The sequence below is a fragment of the Phaethon aethereus genome (assembly GCF_964289735.1).
Source record: "Phaethon aethereus genome assembly, chromosome: 8".
In the NCBI taxonomy this organism is placed as follows: Eukaryota; Metazoa; Chordata; class Aves; order Phaethontiformes; family Phaethontidae; genus Phaethon; species Phaethon aethereus.
Genome location: NC_138584.1, coordinates 13934575 through 13949673, shown reverse-complemented (window position 1 = coordinate 13949673; position 15099 = coordinate 13934575). Strand labels below are relative to the sequence as shown.

Sequence of the window (15099 nt, the reverse complement as noted above, 5' to 3'; positions counted from 1 at the left end):
CCAAAACAACAATTTGCTGTCTCATATCATCACATTAATAGTAGATTTGCAACATTTCAGCAAAAGTTGTATCTAGGAAAATAATTATGGGGAGCATAAGCTACTGTATATCTAGTTTTAATTTTTTTTCTGGATGCTGAAATTTGCTTTAAAAGTAGGTTTTCTGAAACTTTGAAGAATTTATTATGAAAATGATGTAGTAGGGGTCTCTGTGTTTTGTAACTTCTAGTACTTCTTCTGATTCAAAGGCATTGGACCAGCATTAACCAAAATGACTTACATATAAAATTATTTTGTAAGAGACACCTGAATGAATGTTCCAGCTGCCGTGCTGAGAAATATTTAAAAGCTGTTTAAATTGAAAGAAACTCTAAAGATCTCAGAGAATTGCAATAGCAACATTCACTCTAGATAAGAAGAGCAGCAATTGTTTAAAGCCACTAGGGTACCATATGCACATGTAAAGCCAGTAATTGGAACTTTGGATACACTGATTTTAGTCTGTCACTGCAGTGAAGATATTCACATTCCCGGACTTGAACTTTAACAGAATATCTACATGGTTTGATGAGGAAGCAAGTCCAGAGGGCAAAGAAAGATCAGCAAAAAGAAGATGACTACAGCACAGAAATTTGAACCCCTTGAATTGTTCTACATAGATTGCTGATCGCAGCAGGAAGTATGGGAGAGAAACTAGGTAGAGATGCATTGCTATACCATCTGCTAATATGGAAGTATTTATTTTAGCAGTGTCTGTAGGACTAATATAGCAGAAGGTCATTAAAAATTATTTTTATAAACTTCCTATTAGAAAGGATTAGAATGCGAATCAGCTATTAGCTATGCTAATCACCTTGTGACAGCCACAGCTGACAAATTTTTGGATGTTGTAAGTGAACCTGTAATACCACAGAATGTAGAAATATGTAGTGCGTACATAACGCCAGAAGTTTTATGTGCAAATTCAGCAGAGGTGCAGAAATACAGCCAGTCTCTCTATATGCCTTCCTGCCTTAACGGAACTTCTCTTATTCTTTGCTTCTGGTTTCAGTGTAGTTTTCTGGGCTAGGAAGAACTTCTGTAAGACTGGAAACTTTAATTTTTGTGGTATAGTATGGAATATAGCTTCTAGTCTAGTCATGTGCCTTTCAGCTGCATTTTTGCATATCTAATTTAATTGCATATGTTACTGACATACGTACTGTTAGGCTTGTTAAATGGTAATGTCCATATCATTTTCATACCAACATACTAATCACAAAGAGGAATAAAAGCAAGAGCACTTGCAAAATTTGTGTTGGGGACTGAGGAGGTGTCTGGGAATCAATAAATTCCTGCCTGTTCCATGGTAGGCAGAGGTGGAAGTAGGAGTACCCTTTAGGTTAAAGAGTCAGAGGGGAACTTGAGGCTTTGAAAAGACAAAAATGCAGATGACCATATTCTTTGCTTATGGCTAGAAGTGACCCTCATGAGAGACGGTTAACACATACGTTTATAATGTTTTGATAATTGCACATGTATTCAGAGACAGCATGGAAAACAGGTCAGTGACAGTCTTTGTATCTTCAGCTGTTTTTAGGATATATTAAAACAGGACTGACTATTGCCGCAAATCAGAGAACAAGCCCATGCATAAACCAGATATCCTCCATGTGGACCAGGAATACACATAGGACAAAGATATGACTAATTATCCCTGTGTGATGTAATGTGTATCTCTCAAAAAATCTAATGAGTTTCTCTCAGAATACCTCAAAAAGGAGTAAATAGAATAAGCAGTGGGGACTAAAGAGCTGCTGAAAATGTATTAGAGCACTGGGAGAATAGTAGTACTGGAATAAATTTATTTTAAAAGGGGACAGACTGAGAAGTATAAGAACAATAAATTATTTACAGAAAGTAAATTTGTTTATTCTACTGCATTTACTTGTAGTGCAAGTGGGCAAGGATATTATCACCTATGTCTAAAAAGGAGAGATTTATACCAATAGATAACGACTTCTCAAATACAAAAGGAAATACAAAACCACTGTCATCAGGTAGACTTCAGTTTAACTACGAGTCACGACTCAATTAACTAAGAGTTGTGGACAAGGGGGTAAAGAAGATGGATCACAGCAAATTATACAACATTTCTATATCTCCTAAAGGAAAAAAAATGCCCAGGAGATAACCTCAGTATCTCACTAACAAAATAATTAAAATTTCCAATCATTGTCAATTGACCAATCAAGAACTTCACTAAAGTCTATTCTTGTGGCCCTTACTTTGCTGCTGAAAAATTTGAGAAATATAAATTCAGTCTTAATGGCTTTAGGATAAGAACTGTGATGTAGAAAAATCAGTATCTTCTCTTCTGATAAAAAAGATAAGAAAACAAATAGTAAGATTATGTTATCACAATCTCTCGATTTAAAGCTATTATTCATGATAACATTGCACTGGAAAGATATATAGAAAATGACTTAGATGTAAATCAACATTGTATAAAAATGCCAGTGTTTCTTTTTGATATAGACTTTTATAAAGTTCAGTATTCACTGTTTTTTTTTTTTTTTAGGACCTGATGAAGGCAAGTTCCAAAACAAAATTGTATGAGCTCACAATTACTCTTGATATACACTGGATAAATCTGTTTTTCCTCTAGGAATGGACGTTAACCATACCCAACAAAGTTTGATTGAAAAACAGGAACAAAGAAACCACTAGATATCTCAGATTACATAAGCCATAAGCAGAGGGTGTCACATATTGAGCCTTTTGACATGGTGCCCTACAGCATCCTTGTAGTCAAACTGGGGAGGCATGAACTGGATGGGTGGATTACAAGGCAGGCAGAAAAATGTTTGCACTGGTAAAGGGTAGTGGTTTGAAGTCTAACTTGCAGCTGGTAGTGAGAGGCATTGCTGAGGGGTTGATCCTGTTTAACACCTTCAGGATGATGGAGTCGAATGACACCAAATTAGTGGAAATCGCCAAAGGCCAGAGCTGCTGTTCAGAGGGACTCTGAAATGCTGGAGGTATGGACTAGAAGACCTCGTGATTGCATTGATGATAAAGTTTCGTGACCTGTTTTGTACAAAACAGCTTCAGACTATTCAGAAGTACATGAAAAGGTTTTTGTCACCTATTTAAGGATGCATTTGCCATGAATGAGCATTATTTTAATTTGGTATTGACTGGCTGAAAGGTTAATATAACTCCTGTGATTGTCCTGAGGAAAACAAGTATTATTACACTACATTTCACTATGATTTTTTAAAAATTTAGTTTCTATATATGCATGTCTTGAAATAATCACCAGGAGGGGTAGCCTCCAAAAGAGTTATTCAAGGTTCTGATTTTGGCAGATTTTACTGTACTGTTGTCATGAAGACAACCTGATTGAGGAGCCAGAGCCATAGAACAGATCCTGGGAATGTATAGTGGGGGAGATAGTAGTGAGACTGATAGTGGGGGAAGTCTGCACCGCCCTTTACTCCTCTTAGTAAATTCATTCCTGAAAGTATGTTAAGTAACTGCTGTTGAGGATAAATTAGTTATCAGAATAGAAATTATGTCCAGCCTTAATAAAGTGAATATCATGTTGTAACTGACACCTCAAACAAGGCTTTTTGTATATCTGAAAAATAACTACTGACTTAAAAAGTAAATCACTTGAGTATATTAGAAAGGCTAACTCAAAAGACAATAATCTGTTGAATGATGCTGATCCCATAGGAAATGTAATTTTATCTTGAAGCAATCAATCACAATTTTGAACATTCTTTGAAACATATATTTTAAAATAATTTCTTGGCTAAGTTGAGGTGACAAATGTAACTTTCAGGCTTAAATTTGCTTTGCAGAAACCTTTTCTTTGAATAAGGTATTTCCAAAAAGTTTTCAATTCATTGTCAGTCTGAGTAAAATGTGTGCAGGGCATATTATAAATAATTCAGGAGGTCACAGCTCTCTGAGAAAACTTAAGAACTTGATAATTCTGATTTCGTTAACCAGTATTTTGTCGTTCATTTCTACAATGATTTTATCGATGGAATAATTTGAATATTACTTAATACATGTGGGTTTTCTTATTTAATGTATCTGTAGACTGTTGTGACATTTGAGCTTATCTAAGTTCTTTGTAATAACTCACCAGACATAATCGGTAGTTGATTTCTGCAAACATGAATTAGTTACTAAACATTCAAAGTTCCCTATTTTATGCTTTGGGAAAAGCATATTTGTTGTAGCATGCTCGTTTGCTATTCTGCCTGACATGCACTTTTGTATTCTTTATGCAAGTGCCCAGAAATACCTGTGATGACAGCAAATAATATTATAGAATCATAGAATTCTTTACATTGGGAAAGACCTTCAAGATCATAGAGTCCAACTGTTAACTGAGCACTGCCATGTCCACCACTAAACCATGTCCCTAAGCACCACATCTACATCTTTTAAATACCTCCAGGGATTAGGTACAGCTGAGAGTGCATATACCTACAGCTGTATCTAGATTTTTCATACCATCATCTATTCTATGTACTGTTTGTTACTCAGTACAGTAGCTCAGTGTTAAAACTACACTGTTTCTTGGAAAAGTCTCAATAACATATATTGAAAATGCACAGAATCATAAGAAGGTGGATTTGTTAGAATACTATGTAAGAGATTATACAAAATGAATGGGAAAAAAATAATTGCAGTAGGGATGCTGAGACTGAACAACCCCATTTAATATGAGTAAGCAAGTGTGTGACAGGTTTGCATTTATAATGAGATCTCAGATCAATAATACTTGCTTTCACCACAAGTGTTAATGTATTCTAAATGTACTGAAGTTCATACTTCTGTAAATCCTATTTTAAAACTGAAGTCCAAACTCAAATAACATCTACAGTTTCATATATTGAAAATTATTTAAGTGCTTGGTTTTCTCCTTGAAAGGGGTACACTGACACGCATTAAAATATTTTCCTAAAGGAGTGGTTCTAAAAAAGGAGACTCAGGAAAATCTCTATAAAACTCTGTTTTTTAGTAACATGCACCAATAATTTAAGAATAATATTGTTCACAGTGTAAATGGCACAGTTCTTGAAGCTGCAGTCCCTCTAAACTGAGCGAGTCTTTTCTAATTGTTCTGCCTCCCCCCTTATAGGTTACTCTAAAGCTTCAGGAGGATGTAAACACTATTTCCCAAAACTGTAGGAGTGAAGAGGGCTACCTGCTTTCACAGTTTGCTTAAGCTGCTGTTATCCTGACTGATACATGCTTTTCAGTGAAATAATAAGTAAATAGAAATATTAAATCTGCATTCACAGTTACAAGGATTTTTTTGGTTAGAAGGCAGACGGATGACTCTTCTTGAGGGGAGTGAAGGATGAAAGAATTACATTTGTGTTACCTGGGGCTGCTTTAGGTTAGATATTCAAGTGATTTAAAAGTCTGAGAGGCTCAGAACAGGCCAGAATATTAAAATTTAATTTCTCTTGAGGGAAACGTTTTAAGTAAATAGGAGTGAATATTTTGTGAATAATTACATAATACGTTTTTCTTCCTTGTGAAAAGACATAGATACAAAGGCATCTGGGTAAGATTTTACAAAATTCCACATCCATAGGCCTGGTATTTCCTATTCAACCTACTTTTGGCTATAACTCAAGTTCCAATTGATGATTGTCTACTGACTTAATGAAAAATATGCCTGGCTGTTTCTTTTGTTTTTCTGATAAGTAAACCTCTGTCATGAAGCTGAAGAGGGCATAGGATAGTGTGAAAAAAAGTATATGCTATGTGTGATACCACCATGAACCTTTAAGGAAGCAAATTATTGTGTATACTCCTGTATCCATTAATACCGTTACCTCCTCAATATTAACTGCTTCTATCACCAGCTTTTTGTGCTCTGTGTTTCCTTCCCTAAGTGTGCACAGTTTGTGGTGTATTTAGTTCATTAATATGAATCAGTCATCTTGTCAGAAAAGCTAATTATTGGGAGACTATTTCTAGAAGCTGGCCGGTAAAGATGAAGACTAGAGATCAGTTAGTTTTAGTCAACACAGAGATAGCTAGACAAATGGTACTAACTTTGTCTGATACATAGGTTATTTCCCTATAGGTTATTTCCCTATTTATTAAAAAAACTTTTAGTAATATTCCCAATGAGATAGTCTTATGAATCTTATGGATCTTATGGATCTTATGAATCTTATGGATTATGAGATAATCCATATAGGGCGCCTTGTTTTTTGCACTCTGATGTCTTGGTCTCTCTTTCAGACAGAAACATGAATTTTCCAATTCCAAACAAAACCAAGTCTAGACTTTAAAAACCTTTTATGACAGGAATAAAAGAAAAGACAATAAAAAGGGTAATGTTTTTGAAATAGTTTCAAGTATTCTGATAAATTATGCTGCTGGTAGAAGTTCAGTTGCCTTTAAGATTGGAGTCACTAATGAAAAACTCTGAAGCTGCAGTCCATGCTTGCAGTGAAGTGTCACTGATTCTTGGAAGTAACACTGTGACATAAGAGGTTATGTCCAAGTTCAGTCTCCTTTTTTTCAGATACATTTCCTGACACTGTGCTGTGTACAACATTAAGAAATAATCTCAGAATTGCCTTTGCTTGGGCTTCACCGTCACCCAAACATTGTAAAATGAATCTTAAATTCATGAACGGAGACAAATGCTTCCTTAACTGACCTACTCATGTGCAATTCCTGCATCTTGAAATGAGGGCATCTCCTTTATTTCAGACAGTGTAAGGTATCAAGTGGCCATCAGTGGTGGATGGGTGTCCTTCAGATAGCTGTATAATAATGTGCCATAATCAGAATTGTTAAAGTTGCATCTTTTTGTCCAGTTCTAAATTAGAGTTCTGTGCAGCTGTCACTACAAAACAGCCACCTTTACCCTTCTGTTTCACTTATATTATTACTTCTTGGATAACAGGTTAGTATTCAATGTGTTCCAGTGCAAATATGATAAACAAAAGAATCAACTTTCTGAATTGGTGGTAAAGATAACTTAGTACTGAAGTAAGAGGGATTGTGTCCTCTGGAAAATAAATTCCTTTCTAGTGTTAGGAAAAAATTTCCCAGCTGACTGAATAAAGGAATGGTTAAGATATTTATCGCCTGTTGTTTCTTTTTAGCAAATTCAACAAAAACATCATTAACGCCAGGACGAAGTACATGAAGATTGATGCTGTGTACTTTGAGAGTTCTTAAGAGATCTCCCAGTGAATGCATTAAGATAATTTACTCTTAGGAAAAAAAAAGTGAGCAAAAATACTGAAGGGGGACAGATTTGGAGTGCTTTTTTTGTGTGTGAAAGAACTCCTTTTTGAAAAATTATGTCAGATCAGGTGAACAGTAATTTGTTCTGTTCTGCAGGTGCACCAAGTGCACACTTATTAGCTGACCATGTGGGAAGTGGTGGACACTTGTATCCTTATATTAAATGAGTACAATTTAAGCTCTTTGATCTTCTTTCAGAATTCTTGAAATACATAAAAATGTTTAACTCCTGAATGTTTTTCTGTAGACCATTCAAAATATTTTTAAGAGTAATATGTACTGCTACTATATTTCTGGTTTTTACTGGCGTGGAGGACTAAGAATTCTGCCGGCTAGGTTCTTGGGTGGAATGATTAACATGTATAGAAACATGTGCTTGTGTCACACATCTTGGTTCAAAAACATGTGAATAATAGATCTGGTCTGGAATTCTGAGGTATGTTCTTTCTGGTTTTATGACACTTAAGCTTAAATGCAAGAATTTCTAAAATTTTCAGTTCATTTCTATAAGCAAGAGAAGTTTTCCACTTGTTCCTGAATGCTCCTGCCTGAAAAAGAATTCTGTATTCAAACCCAGGCACACAAAGTCCTCACTTTCTCTAGGTTTCATCTTAGACAAAATCCACTGCCTTGTGGAGTGAAGCAGTAGGATAGATTGCTCTTCTTGTTGAGTCCTCTTTGAGAGGACTCCTCCCAGAATGCTGCTGTAAAGGTTTACAAAGGCTTTTGAATTTTACTTGGTTTTCAGTGAGAATGCCTAAGTGATACCCTGAAGCATTTTTGTCATACTACAGTATTGAAAAGGGGGATTTCAGTGCCCAAAATATACTGGAGCCTCCCTGAAGACTCCCTGTTCATTTTTTAATAGGCACCTTATGAACATCATGGATTTGAACTTGAAATGTATAACTGTGTTAAATCTGTAGCCAATTAGAAACATCATTTTTAGAGCTGTAGCTGGATGTTGCTTTAATAGCTGTTATACTGCATTTCCTGTTCCTGACAGTCACCTTATCTGCTTCAGCTTTTTCTTCTTTACTGTAAATTCTTTGTGTGGGTTGTTTTTTTTTTTGCTATTCTTCTTTGTAAATTGTTCCTCCTTTATTAGCTTATGACTTGACAAAATGTAGAAGACAGGTGGAAATATGCATTGAATGGAAAATAATTGTTTCCTCTGAGAAAAGAATTACTTAGTATATATATGCACATATAATATAGATCTTTTTTGACATTATATATAAACGTCTATAATCAGTGTATGAGTGTGTTCAAAGAAGTAGTAACCATATTAGCAGAGAACAACAGAGGAATCTGTTTTTAGCTAGAGAAAAAAAGGTCTCTTCACATAACATCAACAGTTTTAAAAAGCCCTTAAAACCATGTGATGTCTGATAGCACCACAAGAGTTAGTCACGCAGACGTCACTCGTGTGTTTCTGCATACTCTCTTCTAATATCTTCATACATGTTACTTAAAATGATGTAGTGAATAACTTTCTCTGACTTTATATAACGTATGGTGTATGTGTGTCATTGAGTGTGGATGAATAGGAGATACATGAGGCATCTTTTTTTCTGGGACTGAAAGATTAGAAGACATTGTTTTGACCATTGCAGGAAAAAACAGTAGTGTGAACAACAGTCTTTGGTCTTTACCTGTTGACTGAAGTTACTAGAGTGACGGTAACATAACTGGAATGACACCTGGGAGTGGGCCCAGGATATATTGATAGCAATAGGATGTTCTTCAATGGCTATTGAATCACGTGGCTCAGAAATAGGAGAGCAGACACCAAGCGGGAGTTGACCACGTTCAGCAATTGATCATTTAGAGCATTCTTAAATCATGCAGGCTAAATAATTATGTATGGTTTTCATATTGACTAACTACTAATACTGTAGGAAACAGCGTAAGTTAATTTCCAAGTAGCTAATGAGATTTCTATTTAATTTTGCAGTGTATTGTAGTACTATGAGTCATGTTTCCAACAAAAATAGTGTATTGTGGTAACCCTAGTTTGTAGATAGTATTCTTGTTATAAAATCTCATAATAGGGATGAATTTGCATTGTGAAGCAGCATTAAAGCAATACACTCTTCCTACTGACAAGTTCTTGAAATCTAGGAAAAGGAAAGATTTTAGTGGCTAGTTGTGTAGTGTGGTCATGTGTGAAAATTGTAGATTTTTGAAATCTAGAAACACAACAATTCCAAAGATCAAAATGCAAAGTTTAATTAAGCCAAAAATAGGTGACTAGTTTCAAATTTGCTTGTATTTTTTAATGTTAATATTCCCAAACATTCTACTATCCCAAGCAATGAATACAGTTGCTTTCTGTAACTGTCCTTAATGATATGATACTTCGCTTTGGTTTGGGATTGTACTTGCCAGTTGTCTTCTGAAGCATTTTTTGGCAAAATTCAAATAATTGAAACCAAACAGATGTAGGATATATAGCCATTATAAAAGTTAAAGGTATAAAGTTCATTAACTGCCTTGAAAAATGAACATATTTTTCAGATCTATTTAAATTCTCAAAATTAAACTTTAAAAATGCTATCTAGACTTTAAAACCTGCTGAGCTTGATTTCTATGTGGAGCAGCGTTACATCACTCTAAAATGCTTACTTGCTTATACTAGTGTGATTATTAAAGAATGGCCAGCAACAGTAACCCTTATAAAAGAAGTCCACTTTACATACTATGAAGGTCATTACAGAAAACTCCAGGCTTGTAGGAAAGCAGCACAGAGATGCCATCTAGCAGTAACTCTTAGAAATTTCCCAATATTTGATAGTTCCTTCTTTCAAGATACTGCATTTAAGTGTAGGAGAAAGGAAATACGTTCCAAGTGCTTTCCCTATAGCCGGCTTCCTGCCGAAAGCCACCCTGATGGAAAGAAAACTTTACTGAAATATATTATAATGAATAATTACATTTTCTTGTATTTTTCTATGTAAATACAAAGAAAAATTAGAATCAAATTAACAGATACAACATTTAATAAGTCTCTTAAAATTGATATTCTGTAATTAGCACTGAGTGTTTAAAATTAGTCAGTAGTGAGCTGTCTTCCATTTGTTAAAGAAGAATTTCCAGAGCTGGCCAATATTCTGTATCACATTTAGCAGAAAAAAAAGAAGAAATAAATATGGTAGCATGGGCAGTAAATTACTATGGTTGAAATAAAATCTTAACATTCCAGAGTTTTAAGAATAAACTATATATACTTTTTGTTACATATTTTACCATAAGATGGCGATACTTAAACGTTTTACAATCAGTAAATAACCTGCTAAGTTTAGCGTAAAGGCCCTGTCATAATAAGAGTGCCTGTGGACAGCAGTGTTGAGTCAGTGATGGCCTGGTACTACGTCAAAGCGTTTTTTTCTCAGGCATTATTTTCAAGTAACTGATCAGTAACATAAGTTATTACTTGAATATTAATTATGTAGGACATGAATAGGAATGTATTGTGTATACTGTGGAATGTCTGATGTGATTTATTTTCATAAACTGAATAGTTCATGAGTGTCAAGGCATAAAAAAAATTGTCTGTCTAGTCATGACCATATTGCACAATTCTTTTTGGAACAGAAAGAATTTGACAGCCCCTTGTTTCCTACAATTAACTTAATGTGATATATATTTTCTTCCTAACCTGCAGGGCAGAAAATTATTATTCCATTTCAATTTAGCATAAAGCAAGATAAATAACTGAGCACTACTTCCATTTCTAAAGTTGAGATTTCAGTCACAACTTGTATTTATTTGCAAAAAAACCCTGTAGACATTTTACATCTATAATTTTTTACAGAAATATGAAATCTGTTGTCCATAGTCAACAAAACTAAATGATTATCTGCCATGTGGCATCTTTTATATGCTTAATGTGGTGTAGCATCTTAACCAAGGATCTGAGTTAACCATTTGATCTCACGTTTTCATTTCTGAAAACCCAGTTTAGCTCTGACAAACACTAAACTTTAAGGGCTCTTATTTTTACATAATCTTAAGGACTTTTGAGCTTTCTGGCTCATGACCCCTTCACAAAGTTAAAAGAGCCTGCAATGAACATTTTAATATCCCTGAAAATGTCACAGAGAATGATGAATAAAAGGCCCTTTTTATGCCCTCTGCACAGTATGCCACAGCAAAAAGGCCTAGAAGCAAAGTTTCAAAAGTTAATTTACGCCATTTAATTCCAGTGGCTCCTCCAGCTTTTCAGTGCTGGATGGTGACAGACACGTAAGATCGAGCATTTTTTCCCACTGTTATTTTGGGGCGTATCTCTGACACCTGAACTGAAAGAATAATTCTCCCAGCTGAAGCTCATTTGCTTCATTTGACTCTTCTGTGGCTAGACGGTGATACAAATTCTGCTTCTCCTGCTTTCAGGCAGTCTCATTAAGTCTCCTAACTTTAACAGATCTTGCTAAGTGTAACAGAAAAATAAAGAAAACTGAGCATGTGGAAACATGTAATTATAATGTGTCCATGTGCTGCTATTCACACAGATGTGGAACTGCTTGTGCCTTGCCTGATGAGTCTCTTTACAGACACAGCACTAGCTAATACTTTCAAATAGCTCCCATTTAATAACACTGAGATACCTAATTATTTAGGTAATGTTGCTAATCCTATGTCACCTCCTGATTTTTTAAGTTGTCACTGTATCTTACTTGATTAAAAAGCGGTCAGAATACCGCAGCTGTGAATCAGATTTCCACTCAATTGCTTTTTAAATTCTGCCTTTATATTTAAAAGAAACATCCCTTTCACATTGTTGGAAATTTGGTACATATTTGTATATGATTGATTTATGTGATTAATTCCTTTAAAATAAAGGAAAAAGCCTGCCAGGAGAGCTGAACATTGCCTCATATGCGTTGTCTGGTACCTAACCGGTATCATTAAAATGACATTCACCAACGTACAATATAAATTGTGGCAACACGGTATGAACTACTGCTGGTAATGGACAGCAATACTGTAAGAATGTTTTCTCTCTTTTGTTACTTTTTCATAAAGCTCTCAGTTCCAAGATTGCATGTCACAAAAAGACAAATGAGACCAGTTCTACATGTACAAGATGCAGCACCACAGACATCTGCAGGCCTAGGGGGTTTCGATCATCATTCCTCTTAGGCGGTATAGTGCAATTCTAATTTTTTCAATGATTTAATCTAAAACCACCTTCACGAGCCAGGTTCTGTGGCTAAACCATACCGTTTACTTTTTTTATTATTTCAGTATCAGGTATGATATTTTGGCGACCTGAACACATTCGAAAACCAGAAAACTCTGCAGCAGCGTGAGCTATAGTACGAAATTCGGCGTCTTCACGTGACGCCTCCGGTTGCACTGTAACAAACGTATTTCCAGTCGGAGGCTGTCGATGCCAGCTCATCCCCAGAAGCGGAGCGGTCACCGACCCCCACAGCCGCCTCTTGCCTTCAGCCGGCTAAGCACCGTTCGCCTCCGCTGGGGAGCGCCCGGCCTGGGGCCGCGGGCTCTGCCCTGTCCCGCCGCTCTTATATGCGGCTGCTCTAACTTGTGCGTGGGGACGTGCCGGGGGGAGACTGGGGGGACGCGGGCCCCCCTGCAGCGTGCCGGCGCCCATTAGCCCCTCTGGCCGCTTGCACCCGTGCGTCCCCGCCTCGCACCGTGCAGCCGGTCACCCCGGGGCCGCGGACAGCCGCCTCCCCAGGAGCTCTCCTATCCGGCCGATCGGACAACCAAGGACACGCACCCGCCTCTTCCCAGAGCCATCCAGCCTCCCGGCAGAGCCGCCTGCTACCGCATACGGCGTGCGCGGGCCGGCACCTCCTGCCCTCGCTCCGCCGCTGCGGGGCTGGGCGGACCCGCCGTCCGCGGGGCGCGGCGCCCGGCCGGCTCCTACCTTGGAGGGGTCGAGGCCGGCCAGCAAGGACAGCAGCAGGAGGTTGACGATGGTGGCGGGCGCCTGCATCCTGAACCCGAGGCTGTCTCTCCGCGCCGCTCCTCTCGGTCATTCACTCCGCTCCCGCCGCAGCGACCGTGCCGGCAGCCTCGGCGCTTTCTGCCCGCCCGCCGGAGCCCGAGTGGAGGCGGCAGCGGCAGCCGCCCTGGGGCCGCTCATTCCGCGGACAGCCTCGGCGCGGGGACGACGCTGCCCGTGCTGGCGGAGCGGCTCCGCTGCCCCGTCCCACCCCCGCCCCTCCCCTCCGCCCCCGGCCAGCCCACCGCGAAAGTTTGGGCCCGGGAGGCGGTGGCGTGAGCGCGGCTGGACGGGCGCGGGCGGCGGATGTGACATCACCGCCGCTGTGAGGGAACCGCGGACCGTTAGCGGGGGGCGGCCGGGGGCGCGGTGGCGGGCCGGGCTGGGCTGTCGCAGGGGATGACTCTGCGCGCCCCCGCACCCGGGCCCTGCGTTATTGCTCCCCGGCGGTGGCTGGCGGAGGCTCTTGCCTCCGTGGAGCGCGGCGCGCAGCCGGGCACCGCGCTGCCGTTGGCTGCAGGCGGGTAGGTGCGGAGCTCCTCAAGGGAGCATCTGGCGCCATGGCACAGGGAAAGGGGCAAGGGCGGGCTGTTGTGGGGAGCTGCGGGTGCCGCAGCAGGGAGAGGGCCGCCAGAGGAAAGGGGCTTCGTCTGGGGGATCCCACCCTTTCACTCCCCTGCCTAGAAAGTTAAGTCGGGGCTTTGCTGACTCCTGATGAGGGGAAAGCCACCACTCTGCTTGCCAGCTGGACCGTGGGCCAGCAAGGGACCGCCATGTTTCCTTTCTTTGGCTAGTGAGCTGTGGTGGGGAGGCCTGTATAGGTGAGGGTTGGTGGAGGTCGTTGAGGAGTCCTTTGGATCTGCCGCAAGGACATGTTGTAGCAATCAGGAGTTTCTGGTTCTCTACTTCAACTGGCATATTCGTAGTTGGACGACGCTGGTTTGCCAGCCAAGGCTCTGGGTGGGCTCCTGGCTGCAGATGCAGCAGCTCCTGGTCACACTTCCGCAGCTACAGATGAGGGTACAGGCAGGGATGCGATTTGGCTTCCTCAGGCTTTCTCAGCACAGTTGAATATGGCCCAAATGTAAATCACAGTTACAGCACACCATCCTGTTAGCGTGGGCAAAGTATGTTAAAGTCTCAGTTACTTCGTGTTACAGGACTCAAGCTCATGATCCATGGTCAGGGTAACCTTAGTTATAAGAGTGTAACTAAGATTATTATAGCTGAGTTTTTCAGCTTTATGTGGTAAAAATGTATTAGCTTGACAGTGTGCATTTTTATTTGTTTTGATTAGATTCTCTGAGGTCTATATTGTGTACTTTTTCAGCTTTCTGTACTTTCAGCCAGCAGAGAAAGACCAATGCTGTTGTGGATTTTTAGGTGCAATGTAATCTTAACAAAGAGAAAAATAGGATAAAAATATCGTTAAAGAAGCAAAACTTCAGTATTTAAAAAAAATAAAATTAAGCTTGGGAGTATGTTTTGGTTGGGTGTCTATTAGGATGAGTATGGACAGGGCAGGGTTTGCTAACTTACTCTCTCCAGTTCCACAAGACTGGTGTCTTTTGTCTTCAAGAGTTAAGACCACTGCTTGAAAGACGAATGGAGCAGAAACTGTTCTGCCCACATGCTATCTGAAAAGACTACATATTCTTGGCATAATGTTCCCAGATCAAAAATGCTAGTTTTTTCTACAGTAGTTTATTATATTTTTGAGTTCTGAATTTCTTCTGGGATTAAAATAACCTAATCATTTTCTTTTGTGAGTGAATCAAAATTTATGTTTTATGGAAAGATGACTTAGAGAAGCCCCCTGTTGGTCAGCAGTATCT

The 15099-nt window shown here is 39.1% G+C and overlaps 1 protein-coding gene across 1 annotated transcript in view; it reads right to left on the bottom strand.

The window, feature by feature from the left end:
• The window catches only part of OLFM3 (olfactomedin 3), a gene marked incomplete at both ends in the record, with an annotated part of 67037 nt that extends 53782 nt beyond the window's left edge, over positions 1–13255 (bottom strand). Inside the window, one exon of the mRNA XM_082003256.1 lies at positions 13187–13255. Within this exon, the coding sequence (XP_081859382.1) occupies positions 13187–13255 (69 nt within the window). The remainder of the gene's footprint in view (positions 1–13186) is intronic.
• Between the last annotated feature and the right edge of the window lie 1844 nt (positions 13256–15099).